The sequence below is a fragment of the Lissotriton helveticus genome, chromosome 7, assembly GCF_964261635.1.
Source record: "Lissotriton helveticus chromosome 7, aLisHel1.1, whole genome shotgun sequence".
NCBI classification, from domain to species: Eukaryota; Metazoa; Chordata; class Amphibia; order Caudata; family Salamandridae; genus Lissotriton; species Lissotriton helveticus.
Window position 1 is genome coordinate 1948665837 of NC_136068.1, and position 18683 is coordinate 1948684519.

General features: G+C 48.8%; 1 protein-coding gene across 3 annotated transcripts in view; it reads left to right on the plus strand.

The window, feature by feature from the left end:
- Positions 1–543: 543 nt before the first annotated feature.
- LOC144770960 (uncharacterized) overlaps positions 544–18683 on the plus strand; it is an 86062-nt gene continuing 67922 nt past the window's right edge. For 2 of the 3 annotated variants that reach the window (XM_078655813.1, XM_078655815.1), the window contains exon 1: positions 557–722. In XM_078655813.1, the coding sequence (XP_078511939.1) occupies positions 699–722 (24 nt within the window). In that variant the 5' untranslated portion in view covers positions 557–698. Of the gene's footprint in view, positions 723–18683 lie in introns of all 3 variants that reach the window. The other variant, XM_078655814.1, reaches the window with a different exon arrangement.

Genomic DNA, 18683 nt, shown 5'->3' on the forward strand with positions numbered 1-18683 from the left:
ATTGTTTAAATGCCCATCCTCTCCTAGGATGACGCACTACCGAAATTAAGACCAATGCTCCTTCAGGAACTATTTTCTGCTATGCACATATCTGCTCAGTATGTCCATGCCATGTGAGACTCCTGCGAGTTCCGCCTTTTTAGCCTGCAACACATTGCATTCTGGGAACATTCTAAACTAAAGGTCATGGCGGCGTGTGCTCCTTCTGCGGCTGCGCGGGTGAGTAGTCTCTCGCCTCTGAGGGCCCTCGCTCTACGCATGCGCAGGTTATCACATATTTCCTAAGGGTATGCTCAGTATGCTATTTCGCGAGTAATGCAAATCACTGATGCAGAAAGCTCCGTCTGCGCATGCGCCGTTCGATACGTTTCCCCGTCCCGTAAGGCGCTCTTTCTGCGCATGTGTTAAGGATCAGTATTTTCATCTCGGAGGACGCTCCATCTGCGCCGTGATTTCTGCATCGCAGAGTGGTGAGTCTGCGCATGCGCCAGTATCTAGTTTGGCGGTTAACTGCGCATGCGCCAGTGATCAGTGTCTCCCCTCGGGGCGTGCTCAGTCCGCGCTCCGCCGGTGCTGTGTGGTGTCTCCTGATCTCCGCCGAGTCTAGCGCCTGGAGCCCGGAGCCTGCGCGTCGAGGCGCTCCGCCGCTGCACGGCCCCGCACCCGCCCTCGAGGAGCCCCCGGAACGGAGGGGAGACATGACGCAGAGGCCGTTAGAAGAGGTGAGACCCCCGCACCCCCCCCCCCCAGACACCGGTGCTTGACCTGCCTCTGAGGAGGATCCCTCATGACCTGCGACCCCGGCCTTGAACCCCCCCCCCCCCACAGCGCAGGGACTGGAGACCCCCCCCCAGACCCCATCAACCCCCCTCACATATGCACCTCATGCAAAGACCCCCCAGACCCCATGCAAAGACCCCCCACAGACCCCATGCAAAGACCCCCCAGACCCCCATGCAAAGACCCCCCAGACCCCATGCAAAGACCCCCCAGACCCCGTGCAAAGACCCCCCAGACCCCATGCAAAGACCCCCCCAGACCCCATGCAAAGACCCCCCCACAGACCCCATGCAAAGACCCCCCCAGACCCCATGCAAAGACCCCCCCAGAGACCCCATGCAAAGACCCCCCCAGAGACCCCATGCAAAGACCCCCAGAGACCCCATGCAAAGACCCCCCAGACCCCATGCAAAGACCCCCCAGACCCTATGCAAAGACCCCCCAGACCCCCATGCAAAGACCCCCCCAGACCCCCATGCAAAGACCCCCCAGACCCCATGCAAAGACCCCCCAGACCCCATGCAAAGACCCCCCAGACCCCATGCAAAGACCCCCCCAGACCCCATGCAAAGACCCCCCCACAGACCCCATGCAAAGACCCCCCCAGACCCCATGCAAAGACCCCCCCAGAGACCCCATGCAAAGACCCCCCCAGAGACCCCATGCAAAGACCCCCAGAGACCCCATGCAAAGACCCCCCAGACCCCGTGCAAAGACCCCCCCCCAGACCCCATGCAAAGACCCCCCCAAGACCCCATGCAAAGACCCCCCAGACCCCATGCAAAGACCCCCCCACAGACCCCATGCAAAGACCCCCCACAGACCCCATGCAAAGACCCCCAGAGACCCCATGCAAAGACCCCCCAGAGACCCCATGCAAAGACCCCCCCAGACCCCATGCAAAGACCCCCCCCGACCCCATGCAAAGACCCCCAGAGACCTCATGCAAAGACCCCCAGAGACCTCATGCAAAGACCCCCCCCGACCCCATGCAAAGACCTCCCCAGACCCCATGCAAAGACCCCCCAGAGACCCCCCCAGACCCCATGCAAAGACCTCCCAGACCCCATGCAAAGACCCCCCAGAGACCCCATGCAAAGACCCCCCACAGACCCCATGCAAAGACCCCCCCAGACCCCATGCAAAGACCCCCCAGAGACCCCCCCAGAGACCCCCCCAGACCCCATGCAAAGACCTCCCAGACCCCATGCAAAGACCCCCCCAGAGACCCCATGCAAAGACCCCCCCAGACCCCATGCAAAGACCCCCCAGACCCCATGCAAAGACCCCCCAGAGACCCCATGCAAAGACCCCCCCAGACCCCATGCAAAGACCCCCCAGACCCCATGCAAAGACCCCCCACAGACCCCATGCAAAGACCCCCCCAGACCCCATGCAAAGACCCCCCCAGACCCCATGCAAAGACCCCCCCAGACCCCATGCAAAGACCCCCCCAGAGACCCCATGCAAAGACCCCCCCAGACCCCATGCAAAGACCCCCCAGACCCCATGCAAAGACCCCCCACAGACCCCATGCAAAGACCCCCCCAGACCCCATGCAAAGACCCCCCCAGACCCCATGCAAAGACCCCCCACAGACCCCATGCAAAGACCCCCAGACCCCATGCAAAGACCCCCAGACCCCATGCAAAGACCCCCCCAGACCCCATGCAAAGACCCCCAGACCCCATGCAAAGACCCCCAGACCCCATGCAAAGACCCCCAGACCCCATGCAAAGACCCCCACAGACCCCATGCAAAGACCCCCCCAGACCCCATGCAAAGACCCCCAGAGACCCCATGCAAAGACCCCCCCAGACCCCATGCAAAGACCCCCCCAGAGACCTCATGCAAAGACCCCCAGAGACCTCATGCAAAGACCCCCAGAGACCTCATGCAAAGACCCCCAGAGACCTCATGCAAAGACCCCATGCAAAGACCCCCCACAGACCCCATGCAAAGACCCCCCACAGACCCCATGCAAAGACCCCCCCACAGACCCCATGCAAAGACCCCCCCACAGACCCCATGCAAAGACCTCCCAGACCCCATGCAAAGACCCCCCACAGACCCCATGCAAAGACCCCCCCACAGACCCCATGCAAAGACCTCCCAGACCCCATGCAAAGACCCCCCACAGACCCCATGCAAAGACCCCCAGAGACCCCATGCAAAGACCTCCCAGACCCCATGCAAAGACCCCCCACAGACCCCATGCAAAGACCCCCCACAGACCCCATGCAAAGACCCCCCCACAGACCCCATGCAAAGACCCCCCCAGACCCCATGCAAAGACCCCCCCAGACCCCATGCAAAGACCCCCCCCCCAGAGACCCCATGCAAAGACCCCCAGACCCCATGCAAAGACCCCCCAGACCCCATGCAAAGACCCCCCCAGACCCCATGCAAAGACCCCCCCAGACCCCATGCAAAGACCCCCCAGACCCCATGCAAAGACCCCCCCAGACCCCATGCAAAGACCTCCCAGACCCCATGCAAAGACCCCCCACAGACCCCATGCAAAGACCCCCAGAGACCCCATGCAAAGACCTCCCAGACCCCATGCAAAGACCCCCCACAGACCCCATGCAAAGACCTCCCCAGACCCCATGCAAAGACCCCCCCAGACCCCATGCAAAGACCCCCCCAGACCCCATGCAAAGACCCCCCAGACCCCATGCAAAGACCCCCCACAGACCCCATGCAAAGACCCCCCAGAGACCCCATGCAAAGACCCCCAGAGACCCCATGCAAAGACCTCCCAGACCCCATGCAAAGACCTCCCAGACCCCATGCAAAGACCCCCCACAGACCCCATGCAAAGACCCCCAGAGACCCCATGCAAAGACCTCCCAGACCCCATGCAAAGACCCCCCACAGACCCCATGCAAAGACCTCCCCAGACCCCATGCAAAGACCCCCCCAGACCCCATGCAAAGACCCCCACAGACCCCATGCAAAGACCCCCCCAGGCTCCATACAAAGACCCCCCAGAGACCCCCCAGACCCCATGCAAAGACCCCCCCAGACCCCATGCAAAGACCCCCCCAGACCCCATGCAAAGACCCCCAGAGACCCCATGCAAAGACCCCCAGATACCCCATGCAAAGACCCCCCAGAGACCCCATGCAAAGACCCCCAGAGACCCCATGCAAAGACCTCCCAGACCCCATGCAAAGACCTCCCAGACCCCATGCAAAGACCCCCCACAGACCCCATGCAAAGACCCCCCCAGACCCCATGCAAAGACCCCCACAGACCCCATGCAAAGACCCCCCCAGGCTCCATACAAAGACCCCCCAGAGACCCCCCAGACCCCATGCAAAGACCCCCCAGACCCCATGCAAAGACCCCCCCAGAGACCCCATGCAAAGACCCCCCCAGAGACCCCATGCAAAGACCTCCCCAGACCCCATGCAAAGACCCCCCCAGACCCCATGCAAAGACCCCCCCAGACCCCATCAACCCCCCTCACATATGCACCTCATGCAAAGACCCCCCCCCCAGACCCCATGCAAAGACCCCCACAGACCCCATGCAAAGACCCCCCCAGGCTCCATACAAAGACCCCCCAGAGACCCCCCAGACACCATGCAAAGACCTCCCAGACCCCATGCAAAGACCTCCCAGACCCCATGCAAAGACCCCCCACAGACCCCATGCAAAGACCCCCAGAGACCCCATGCAAAGACCTCCCAGACCCTGTGGTAAATAAATAAATAATACCCTATTTTTGAATATATAAATGAATAACAGATAGCTCAATAAAATAAGAGTCAAGATTCGAGGTAGTAGGAGTTATGCAGGTTTAATACAGCATAAGGACAGGAACAGGACAACCTGCACAGGAATAGGATGGCAAGCGCTTGCCTGGGGCAGGAAAAGGATAAGGACAACTTTTAATAACAGTACATCAGCATATATACATAACGCAAACACATAGCATTACATTGCAGTGGGCGTAGCAGTGGGTGGAGCAGAAGGCATGACGCGTAGCAGTCGCGAAAGATAAAGGTGAAAGTGGGTGTAACAGGGCGTATACATAGACATGTGATGCAAACGTAACAGAATATGTCATGAATGGGGCGGAAACCATGGAGGGGGCTACCTAAGGAGCCGGGACCTCTAACCTGATGGTGCGCGCAAACTGACAATGACGTGTTACTAGGAGAAGCTGGGGCTATGAACTTTGTGCTAGGAGCAGAGACTGAAGTCTGGAGAGTCAGGGCGACATGTACCTAAACAGTATCTAGTATCTGATGTTTAGAGAACATATTGATATAAACTAGAAGTCAGGAGGGGAAAGGATAACAGACACTAAGACTGGAGCATGCATTATTCTACATGTAGTGCGTGATGAGGAATACGAAATGACCATTAACCACTTGGCTGCTAAGGGGTATGCATGTAGGTCCATTGACTTTCCATTGAAATCAATGGGCCCTACATGACGAGCTGGGCTCGTCATGAGCGTCGAAGGGGTTAAATACAGTATTTCTCTTACATGGAGCCGTATAGGCTAGACAATGACGGAAACTATTGATGCGATTCAGTAGTTTAGGAATGCAGAGAAGGAGGACTGAACTGATAACTGGAATCATAACAATTTTTGGCAGACTCAGAGGCAGAGCCAGCTGAACCGGGCACTGCGAGGCAGGAAGTAAGTGAAGGGTCGAGGATACAGGTGGGGGCTGGATCGCTCCTCAGCGAGGCTTCAGGAGACAGGAGCTGAATCTGGTGTCCGGGCCCTTTTTGAGGCCTAGAGACGGGGACTTTACAATGAAATAACGTGCACACTGGGAAACGTGGCAACGTAGCTTTGCATAGGCCTGATATTCGTAGTATTCACGAGGACTGGAAACTAGCATACTAGAGGTGGACACAACTATAATTGCGTCATTAATTGAACATGGGGAATACATATGCATATTTAATCATGCACACATAACATATGATGGATGACACGTAGGGACACAGAACATGGCAAAATTTACTTTTCCACATTCCCTCCTTGTCACTACGTTTCCATCAGGAAACATCAATTTTCATGATACCATCTATCATTTCATACAGTATCATTTGCTCGTCTCGAATTATCCTGGAACGGGATCTAGAACGGGGCTTGGGACTAGGAATACAAGAGGTAGCACAAATGCCGCAAATCGCAGGGCCACATTGTATACAGAGACAGCAGCTGAATATGATCGCTACTGCAATACCTAGGAAGGACAAGACTTTCCATCCCCACGCGGAAATTATATTCCAGAACCAACCGGACCATGTCCAGGTGCCTGGATCTTGGTGTAACAGATGGGCAATTTTATGGAGTCTGGTTATAGCTGAATAAACAGACGGCGCGTTATTTGGAATGAAAATGCAGCAACTAGATCCGATGACTCTACAGGCCCCGCCCCTATCGGCCAGTATGACGTCAAGGACGAGACGATTCTGTAAAACGACAAATCTCATAGCAGATTGCTCTTCAGTTAAATTACCTAGAGCAGAGGCAGTCTCATTTACTACAGCTTCAAGGGTTCTTGTTAACCTACGGATCAGTTTACTATTCTGGATAGGTCCTATAAAGAAGAAGAAACCTCTGTTGAAATCTGTATACTGTTCTAGAGCAGTTTCAGTATAATCGACAATTGGGGACTCCCTTCTATGTCTAATGTGTACTAGATGTGTATTCCTATGATAATCAGATGGGGCTAGAAAAACAGGTGGCAGTAGGAAGGCAATGTAACAGGTTCCTTCCCAATCGAGGGGCAGACGAACATATGCAGTTAGACCACAAATAAAATAAGAATGACGTGAGGCTTTGAAAATAGATTTCCCACTGTCACTATACTTGACAATAGTAGTACATTCACTATGTCCTACATGTACGGAACCATTATTTCGGACACATAATTCGCCTTTAACTGGTAGTACTGAAATAGCAGGTAAGACTGGAGTAGAATCAGACTGGACATTCAGGACCATAAAATTCGACGAACAATTACCTAAATTGTACACTTCATTTTCTAGATCTAAACCTGTTCTGTGGGGGAGACCTTGCTTGTCTGGAAAACATGTACTGTTAAGAAAAGACATATCTGTTGAGGATAACGTTAACGTGGACCATGCTCCACACGAACCAATATGTGAAAATGGATAAGGAAAAAGTGGCAGGACTCCCTTCGGTGTCTGGAAAGGGGGGAGTCGACCACACACCCAACAATTAGTGGCATTGCTGGTCTGGTGTGAGTAATGTAACATACGGATAAATGAGTTGTTTCGCATAGCGAGGCGGTAAGAGAGTTCATGAGGAGGCAGATCACTAAACATGTGCTCTACTGTAGCATTAGCAGACATATTTACATGAGAAACTGGGAAATACAGGTAAAATGCATAACTGGTGCAGGAAGTCATAATGCTGAGAAATAATATGAAACATAGAAAAATGATACATCGAATTGAGTTTTGACTAACTCTCTCACTATGGGGGTCTATTTTATACATGTCAGAAACAGTCTAACCGTTTCACCTAGGGGAGGACTTAGACAATCAAACTGACTGACTTATTTTACTAGACCGGAGTTTTAGCTTATACTCCTGTTGCGGAGTTTTCTCTAACAGGGGAGGGGTTGTAGCAATGTCTTTTGCGGGACAGTCCTTGAGAACAATATTTTGGCAATCCTTCAAATCCTGGGAAATGTTCTTTAAGACGGGTTTCAATCCATTAAATTGTTTTATATGAGAAAGGTGCACCCAGCCTTTGCGACCTTCCAACTTCACGGCTGTACGGGTGGTGAGGAGGACCTGTCGGGGCTCTTTCCAACGAGGCTCCAGCGGACTTGATCTGTCAAAGTTGCGGACCATCACCATGGATCCTGGAACGATTTCATGTGGTGCCACCTCGGTATTGTCTGGAAATGCGGCGGCAACCTGTGAACGACATGAGTTGAGGGCAGACATCAAGGAAGCTAGGTAATCTGTCAACATATTACTTGAAACATCGGTAATACTTCGGGGTCTAGGAGTACCCCACATATTTGGGGGGTGGCCGAATACGACCTCGTACGGGGACAGACCTGATCTGGAATGTGCGACCATGCGCATATAAAATAAAGCGACTGGCAGAGCTACTAGCCAGTCCACACCTTTTTCTTTGCATACTTTGGCGATTCGGATTTTCAGAGTCTGATTATGTCTCTCTACGAGACCGGCTGCTTCAGGATGGCGTACACAATGAAACTTCCACTGGTACCCTAACAGAAGGGAAACATGCTTCATGAGTTCAGATGAGAATGGCTGGCCGTTGTCAGAATATACGACTCTAGGGAGTCCATAACGGGGGAAGAACTCACGAACCAACTGCTTGGCAGTGGTCGCGGCTGTGTAATCTGGGACTGGATATGCTTCTGTCCACCTGGACAAAGCGCATACAACTACAAGGACATACTTGAAACCTCGACATCGCTCCATCTGAATATAATCCATCTGGAGGACTTCAAAAGGGTGGTCAGGAGGCTGGAATCCACCTTGTTCCACCGGGACACTTTTACCTGGATTAAACTGACAACATATCATACAGGTACGGACTTTCTGCTTGGCTGCAGCTCGTAAATGCTTGTTGAACCAAATGTTCTGGATACTGTCTAACATAGCTTTTTCTCCTAAATGTGCTGGACTATGTGCGGTATTAATAATGACTTGAACCATAGAGTCGGGGAGAAACCATGTGGCTCTACCCTTTGTTAACCATCCTTGATCTGTCTGGACCCCTCCTTGTTCGGACCATTTCTTGATTTCTTCGGGAGTAGCATGTGACTGTATGTCTATGACATCTTGTGTAGGGTCCTTAACTGTCATACATGTAGTCGGATCTGGAGTATGTGTCTGATTAACTGGAATGTCTGGAGTCTGTGCTGTAAGTTTGGCTGTGCGGTCTGCTAGATCATTACCTTGGGAAATAATGTCAGTAACTTTCGTATGTGCTTTACATTTCATGATAGCGATAGATGTCGGTAAATGTATGGCATCTAACAGAGCTTGAATAAGGAGACCATGCTGAATCTTGGTTCCATGAGAAGTCATGAAACCTCTCTCCTGCCAGAGCACTCCGAAGTCGTGTACGACTCCAAATGCGTAGCGTGAATCTGTGTAAACGTTAACTTTCTGGTTCTTGGCATGTATACAGGCTTGTGTCAGAGCAACTAGCTCTGCTGCTTGAGCGGACAGAGTGTCAATGCGGTGTGTCTCTATAACTTCAGTGTCAGTAGTCACTGCATACGCGACGACTAGTTCTCCTGTACTGGTTCTCATACATGAACCATCCACATAAAGTGTCAGGTCGGGATCTAATAACGGAATATCTGTCAGATCTTGTCTTGGTTTTGTCGTAATGTTAACTACTTCCACACAATCATGTGTGACGGAATTCGAATTAACTGATGTTAACAGTGTAGCAGGATTCAGGATGTTGCAGCGTCTGATTTCTATGTGTGGCTGGAACAGTGTCAATTCATAACCAGTTAAACGTGCAATTGTCAAGTGCTGAGTCTGTGTTCGGTTTAAAAGAACTTCCACGGAATGTGGAACTTGTACTGTCAAGGTATGTCCTAAGACTATGGAATCACTTTGTCTGATAGCTAGGGCTGTGGCTGCAACTGACTTGAGGCACGCAGGCAGAGCCTGGGCTACAGGATCTAATGTGCTCGAAAAATAAGCACAGGGCTTGTATTGTCCTGCTTGATCTTGTGTGAGAACAGATAATGCTGTACCTTCGCGTTCAGTAACGAAAAGTGTAAAAGGCTTACTGTAGTTCGGTGTCGCTAGAACTGGAGCTTGGCATAGGGCTTTCTTTAACTCATTGAAACTAAGTGTATGTTCAGATGTCCAAGGGAGGACAGTCGATACGGCTGCCTCCTGTGTCGTTAACTGTATCAGTGGCTTAGCTAGAAATGCATACTGAGGAATCCATTGTCTGCAATAAGAAGTAAGGCCGATAAAAGCACGTACCTCCTTCTGGGTCTTGGGCTGAGGAAGACTCGCTATTAACTGGATACGGTCTGGTGTCAACTGCCTACCCCTCTTGGACAGTAAGTGTCCTAAGTATACCACTTGCTGGACACAGAATTGAAGCTTAGAAGGGGACACCTTGTGCCCCATCTCGGCTAGGAAATACAAGACTGTAAGGGATGCTCGCTCGCAAGCACGTTCAGAACGGGCTGTGATCAGGAGATCATCGACATACTGGAGCAGGGCGGTGTCAGTTGGCATGTGAATGTTGTCTAGTTGTCTCTTGAGTGCTTGACTGTAAATACTAGGACTTTCTGTGAAACCTTGAGGAGCTCGTGTAAACATATAGCTCCTTCCATTTAAACAAAATCCGAAAAGGAACTGGCTGTCTGGATGAATGGGAACACTAAAAAACGCATTCTTGAGGTCTATGACTGTGAAAAATGAGGCTTCGGAATCAATGGCTGTTAATAGGGAAGAGATGTCTGGGACAACTGGGTACTGAGGAATAATACATTTATTAAGCTCTCGTAGGTCAATCACTAATCGATATACTGGGGGTGCATTTGGATCAGTACGTTTCATGACTGGAATGATCGGAGAATTACATACATTTGAGTCGGTTTCTACAACTACTCCTTGAGCCACAGGGGTGGGGAATTCCTATCTCCCGACGCCCGAGACATCTAGATTTCTTAGGAGGGCAAGAGGTTTAAATTTGCATTTTGTCCAAAGGACAAGTAGACAGATTTATGGCAAAACGATACACAGCTGTTCAACCCTGTAGGTCACAGCCAGTAAATAAGTTGCTCTGAGCAGTTTATTGGCAGCGAAAGGGTCAATGTAAAAGCTGGGGCCTGCACTTTAATTTCCCCAGAGCTGAACAACAAAAGCTTGTTTGACTTCCAGGCCCTCCCCTGGTCCTTTTATTTTCATCAAGCACGAGACGCACATCAAGCTTTTGCAGCTCCAGTACACTCCAGCAATGGCATGTAAGAGGCTGCTTTTTTTCTGCCTCTTGGCCCCTTGCTCTGACTTGAACTGTATGACCCCTCCCTGTCTTGTATTCTCTGCTCCACTCCTGGGCCTCATAGGGCTCCAATATCCCTGCTCATCTTCAAATCACTTTGCTTTCCCTTCTCATGCACCCCCTCCTTGACACTTTGCATTTCCTGTACACCTTATCTTACACCTGGTGCCAAAACCTGCTAACCCACCACCCTCCGCCGCCCTCTCTGACATCCCTGACCCACTCGCCTTGGCCTCTCATTTCTTACGTCATCGAGGGCTTACATTAAAGCTCATTAGTTTCCACATGGGCCTTCATGCAGGCCTAAGGCCACCCCTAATTCTGTCCTTGCACTAGGCCTCTCATCTCACTTTGTGCCTGCACCAGGGGCATTGTGAACACACCGCTGTAGCAACTGCAGCAGCTGTAGAGTTTTTGATGGGCCTCTTCAATCTGCAGGTCCGCAGACAAATGCCCATAATGGACTTGAAAGGGTGGGTGGGAGAGTGAGTGAAAGGGTGGATGAATAGATGCATGGATGAATAGTGAAAGAGTGGATGGATAGATGCATGTATGAATAAGTGAAAGGGTGGAAGTACAGATGCATGGAGGAATACGTGCAAGAGTGGATGGTAGATGCATGCATACATTAATGAGTGAAAGGGTGAATGGATAGATGCATGTATGAATAAGTGAATGGGTGGATGTATAAATGCATGGGTGAATACGTGCAAGAGTGGATGGTAGATGCATAAATTAATGAGTGAAAGGGTGAATGGATAGATGCATGGATGAATGAGTGAAAGGCTGGATGTATAGTTAGATGAATGAGTGGAGTGAAAGGGTGGATGTTTAGATGCATAAATGAATGAGTGAAAGGGTGGATGGATAGGTGCATGTATGAATGAGTAGATGGATAGATGCATGTATGAATAAGTGAATGGGTGGATGTATAAATGCATGGATGAATACGTGCAAGAATGGATGATAGATGCATAAATTAATGAGTGAAAGGCTGGATGTATAGTTGGATGAATGAGAGGAGTGAAAGGGTTGATGTTTAGATGCATGCATGAATGAATAAGTGGAAGGGTGGTTCGATAGGTGTATGGATAAATGAGTGGATGGATAGATGCATGTATGAATAAGTGAAAGGGTGGATGTATAGAATGCATGGATGAATACGTGCAAGAGTGGATGATAGATGCATACATTAATGAGTGAAAGGGTGAATGGATAGATGCATAGATGAATGAGTGAAAGGCTGGATGGATAGATGGATGAATGAGTGGAGTGAAAGGGTAGATGCATGGATGAATGAGTGGATGGATGTAAGTATGGAAGTGTGAAAGAATGGTAGGATAAGGGTGAATGAAGGGATGGGTGAGTGGATGGATAGGTTGAAAGTGGATTGATGAGTGAAAGGATGGATGGCGTATTGAACGGGTGGATTCATGGGCGAGAGAGTAGATGAATAGATGGCTGAGTGGGTGGGGATGTATGGATGGGTTGGTGGCTGGGTGGAAGGGTTGATGGATGGATGGGTGGACAGTTGAGTGTAAAGGTGGATGGAGGGATTATTGAAAGGGTGGATGGATATATGATGGAAACGGAAGCTGGACGGGTGAAAGGGTGGATGGACGAGCGAAAGCATAAATAGAGGAAGTGAAAGGGTAGGTGGATAGGTGAGTGAAAAGGAGGATTGATGGGGTGGGTGGATGGATGAGTGGAAGGATGAATGGAAGGATGAGTGAAAGGGTGGATGAATAGGAGTGAAAAGGAGGATGTGTGGAGTGAAAGGATGGATGAGTAAAAGGAAGGCGGGATGGATCAGTTAGATCGATAGGTTTGGAGATGGCAGGATAGGTTTGAACAGGGGCTTCCTGAACGCCCCCTTTAGTAGCTACAGTAGAGGTGGAGCTCTTGATGGGCCTCTTCTGTCTGCAGCTCGGCAGACAAAGATTTGTAATTAATGTGAAAAGATGAATGGATGTTTGGGTGAAAGGATGAGTGAGTGGAAGTGTGGCTGGCTAGACGGATGGATGGATGATTGAGTGACCGGGATGGTTGAGTGACGGGGTTGGTGGATGGACAAAGGATGTTATAATGAAGGAAAGGGTGAATGAGTGGATGGGTTACAGGGTGTAAGGATTAGAGAGCAAAAGGATGGACGAGTGTAAAGGATAAATGGATGGATGAGTGGAAGGATGGATTGATGGATGGGTCGAAGGGAGGGTGGAAGGATGAGTGAAAGGGAGGGTGGATAGATGAGTGAAAGGGAGGGTTTATGGATGAGCAAAAGGATGGCAGGATGGTTGAAATGGATAGGTTTGGAGATGGATGGGTAGGTTTGGATATGGATAAGCAGATGGACTGACAGATTAACAGATGGACGAACAGATTGGTGAAAGGATAATGGATAAAAGAAGGAATGGGTGCCAATGTAAAGGTGAAATGCTAGATATCAGTGGGTGAAAGGATGAATGGGATAGATGCTGAGATGGAAGAGACAAGAGGGCTATGTTGGCGAGGATTCCAATTACTTTTTTCGCTTGCTTGGTGTCATAAGAACTTTGGATCAACGTGGGGGGTATTTTAATTTTCTGGTTACTCACTTGGCCTACACTATTCTCCTTTCTCTACTGTGGGATTATCAGGTAGGCGTGTTGCTGTATGCCAGCGCGTTCATACTAGACTGCTAGTATTTGGTCTCATAAAGGCCACATTGCCATAGAAATTCCTGGCACTGAACAAAACTACTTTGTAAAAGAGCAGAATGCTGTTACACACAAGGATGCCAGCTCACAGATAGGCAGAGATAGCATTTTAATAAAAACAAAAGGTCTTGGTTAACTCAGATTTAATTAGGGGCTCCATGTGAAAGTCACAAAAGTGCACCCATGATATATGTCCTTGTATTAATGCAGATTTACGTTTTTCATGTATTCACATGAAATTCCTCAAGTAGGCCAGGAACCCGTAGTCCTAGAAAATATTTGTGAATTGCATCTTAGCATGAGCAAATATGAATATGCCCCAGCGGAAATCTGTTGAGTGTTTATAAGTTCACTTTTTCTCCAACCACATTTTTCCCAGCCCTGGAAGAAACTTTACTTCTGCCATTGCAAGGGGTAAATTGCCAACCTTTCTCAGTATGGGAAAAGATTAGAGAAGAGCTGGTGAAAAACTCAAAAATTCAAATCCTTCTATAGTATTTGCCTGACATAACCAGAGAGGCTTTTATCAGAGCTCTTCTATAAATAGATTGCAGCCATTATTTGACGGCGCACTACATGGCACCAAAGGGACAAGTGGATTTTGTTACAGGACATGTAGATTTATGAAGCTACTTGTCCCATGGACAAGTACATATTTTATTAAATTCCACACCCCTGAGCCATGAGCTCGTCAATAATTTTGGATAAGGCTGCTACAGCCTCAGGTGGCAATCTGTACTGTCTGATTCGTGGTAACACTACACCTGGCTTGAGAGTCACACGATAGGGTGTGATTTGCATATAACCAACATCAGTTGGACCTTGCGCCCATAGATGCTGTGGAACATTAGACAATCTGGGATCAAAATCTCATAATACATAGTGACCCTTGAAGTCACGTAGGAACAATCGTATTCCCTCTGGGGAACAGCATATAACTGCACCTAACTCTTTCAGTGTCCTAATGCCTAACAGGTTTTCTGGACATGACTTAGTAAGTAACAGATCAGTAGTACGGGACAATGGACCTACTTCTAGAGAAACTGGTTTGAAATTTCATTTACGATAGGTTTTCCTGAAAATCCAAGGGAAACATTTCTTGAGCCTGAGAGCGGAGCCCCTGGAACTTCGGCGTGACTGATGGTGGTCCTACTTGCCCCTGTATCAATCAGAAACTTTCTGTCTTTCCCTAATACTTGACTATGAACATAGGGACCTTCTTGATCTACAGGTATCTCGATGAGAGGCAAGCCTACCTCCCTCTCTAGGCTGTTTCATGAATACTGCTGGTACTCTGGATACTCAGACTGTGCATACTGGTACATCTGCGATGTGACATGCTGTGTTGCAGCAATAGGCTGCGGTGCTGTAACTGTCTGTGGTGCATTCTGTGGCTGAGGAATCTGTGAAACTTGTTCTTGTCTAGGCGGACGTGGTCTTTCTTTAGTCTTACCGGTAGCTATGTTGTGTTTCAGAACTGCACACTCGTTTATAAAATGACCTGGTTGTTTACAATAATTGCAGTTCCCTTTAGCAGGAGCTGCTGGATGACTGGCTTGATTCGGACCCTTCTTCTGACTGTCTTGAGGAACAGATTGTGCAACTAGTACTTTCATTTTCGTGTCTTTCATACGTTTCCTTTCATGTTCTTGCTCTTCCCTGATTCTATTCTGGTGGTTGCAACATCTGGGACGGGGTATTAGCTTGCCAGGTACTTTCGACTTTCAAAACTCGATTTTTAATTTGTGGACTTGAATTCTCGACTAATTTAGTAACAAAAAGGTGAGGGTATGACTCACTACTTGTCTTGAGGCCACTGTTGATGCTGAAACATTTTTCAAATCTAGAATAAAAATCACTGATATCTTCGTCTTGTTTCTGTTTACAGGCTGAGATTGCATCCCAGTCTTCTTTTCTAGTTGTCAATAATCTGGGTAAAACTTGTATTAATAATTCAGGTAATTCTTTACATTTATCTCCAAGACCGGTACCTGGTACTCGTATCTTGTCTTCAGCTTCTAGAACTGCCCAATCGATCTTTTTCTCTCCCACCTCCCATTCTTTTTCCTTGAGCTTTTCATACACCCCTGCGGGCAGCAGAACTTTTAACATTTTAATTATATCTGGATACGTGTATTCTCCCATACGGAGCATGTATTTTAATTCTCTATGGAACCCTGCTGGATCTTTATCATGACAGGGAATTAATTTCTTCATCTCAAGAAGTTCCATCTTTGTGATCGGAGTGTATACAAACACTCGTTGCATTTCGCCACCCGTTCCTCTAACTGGGTGGACTTCTCGTAACGGATTCTGTCTGTCTATGTAAAATGGTTTACTTTCTGGGGGTGAGACATGAACAAAATGCGGGTTCAGAAACGTTCTATATTTGTGGCGCTGTTCTAGAATGACACTAATTAAATCGGTACCTAGACCTCTCCATCTATACTGGAGTAACTCGTTCAGGATATCGTGTAACGGACCTGGATCAGAATGTTGACCCTCATACAATGTAATGAGGTGCTGGATCATATACATACCCACCAGTCGTTGCTCGGCTGGGGGCATTTTCAGAAACATTTGTGCCACTATTTCGTCTGGAAAAGTGGTAGAATCAGTAATCCATCGGACTGCTGATCGGGCTAATTCTTGTTCATGCATGGTGCTTAACTCACTGTAACCGATTCGTGATTTCAGAATGTGATCGGTAGCTTGAAACACTTGTTCTAGAGAACCTTGTTCTGGTGCTGGATGATGAAAAATAGACTTGTGTTCTAGGCGTAAATGGCGATCTGGAAATCTGGGTTTTCCTACATACGCTATTCTGGCGGGATTCTCGTCCTCTACCTCTTCAGTATCAGAGTTACTTTCTTTCTCGCTTACTTGTGCTGCTTTACGTTGTTCGTGTATCTTTATTATTTCTCTACGGATTTTCTTGTACATACTCTCCATAGCACTGATAGTCTTGTGCTTACCCTCGGCTATACTATTACTCCACTTCATCAGGGCTTTCATTTCGGCCTGATTCGTGGACGGGTAATCTTGTTCTCTTATTAGACAATTAATCAGGAACTTTAATATCATGAGCTGGGTCTCAGCTTTCCTGTGGGACATGACGTCACCAATACTTTCTGGATCTTCCCCTGTACGGATGAAACAATATATTCTGTCTAGATCTTCCTTCATATCTGGTAGGGTGACTAGATACTCGGCCACATTTCTTACGCGTAATGAATATAAAACCATATCATCTTCACCTGGGACTGGGTCATAACAGCATTCGGCAAGGGATTTTCTTATTTCTGCAACAGACAGTCTGGGCGTACGTTGTGACGCTTGCATATGTAATTCGGCTGCCGTTAAACGTTTTCGTGGCGGCGGGGTTTGAGGAAGACCTCCTCCTGCGGCCCCTAGACTAGAATCATCAACTGATGCTTTTCGTGCTGGCAGAGTGGGAAATGGAAATGCGGGCTGGACTTGTATGGCGGCTGGACCGGGGGTACCGTAACAGGTACTCCGGTGTCTGGAGGAGCAGGAAGTGCCTGGTTTACAGGGACAGGCGGAACAGGAACAGGATTTGCATATTCCGGGACTGTGTCGTCCAAATAGGACGAAATAAAAATATCAGCTGCGGTCTGTTTGTGACGTAGCTTGGTCGGAACTAATGGTGGCGGGAAATTACTGGATGCCTCTGGGGTCGCTTTTGGCAAGCCCTCGGCAAGAAGAGGATACATACCCCTATTAAGGGCATGCCTCTGTCTGTCTGACTGTTCGGCTTTGACTTGTTCACCTATCTCGATTAATTATTTTTCTTGTGCTCGTTCTAAGGATTCTCTACTTAATTCTGACTTTCTGATTTCTTTTTCGGTTCTTTTATGAGATTCTTTGCGCCATAACTCAATGGCATCTTTCTGTGACTGTCTGGCTTTCTTTTTCCATAATGCTTCTTCTACTCGCATGATGCACTCGGCATCCCATGTACCCGATACGGGCCATCTATATTTTTCTTCTAACTGTTTGGTATACTCTACCCATAAATCTAGATACAAAATGGCGCTTATGCCATGTTTCTGATACATAAAATGACCTGGACTGTCCCTAGGCGGAACTGGAACTGCTTCTTCTAACAAACCCTTTCTAGTTTTTAGCTGACGTAATCTCGAAAAGAGAGACATTGTAAACTTGAATCGGAACACAATACAATAGACGAGGAACAATAACAATTGGGAGAACAATTCAGGCATACCACGACATTGGAAATACATTGAACAACATCATAACATAACAGTTCGGACAGAATATTACCTGGAATACTGAGAACAGAAATACAAGAATTTCTCGAGAACGGAACAGACTAGAGTTACTGGATGCACTGCTGAAACAGTACGGAACATACCGGTCCCATAAAGGGACGCATCAAGACCCGTATCCACCTAGGTGAACACTTCGTTTGTGAGTCTGTGTACCACCAACCCACGGACCAGAGTCAATTTAGATTGACCCTGTCTAGATACTACCCCAGTAATGGTACTCACCGGGCAGCAAGAACGGAAAGCCTCGGATCGGACTGGACTGCTACGACGACGGACGACGAACTTCGGACTTCAGTTACGGGTGGACCTCCGGATACCTCGGACCTTGGACTCTCGGCTTGGGCTCTGGTCGGGACTCGCCGCGTTCCTCCACCGTCTCGTTTGGATGCTGGACCGCCTCCTCCGTCTCCTCCGTGGGCCTGAGGGATACTTGAAGCAGAAATATCTGCCGGTGCACGGTATGGTTCCGTCACGGCTGCAGAGGGTCAGGGGGCCGGCGTGGCTTCACCGGCGCGTGGGGAAAGGGCAAGTCCCTGTTCGGGCGCCATTATGTGGTAAATAAATAAATAATACCCTATTTTTGAATATATAAATGAATAACAGATAGCTCAATAAAATAAGAGTCAAGATTCGAGGTAGTAGGAGTTATGCAGGTTTAATACAGCATAAGGACAGGAACAGGACAACCTGCACAGGAATAGGATGGCAAGCGCTTGCCTGGGGCAGGAAAAGGATAAGGACAACTTTTAATAACAGTACATCAGCATATATACATAACGCAAACACATAGCATTACATTGCAGTGGGCGTAGCAGTGGGTGGAGCAGAAGGCATGACGCGTAGCAGTCGCGAAAGATAAAG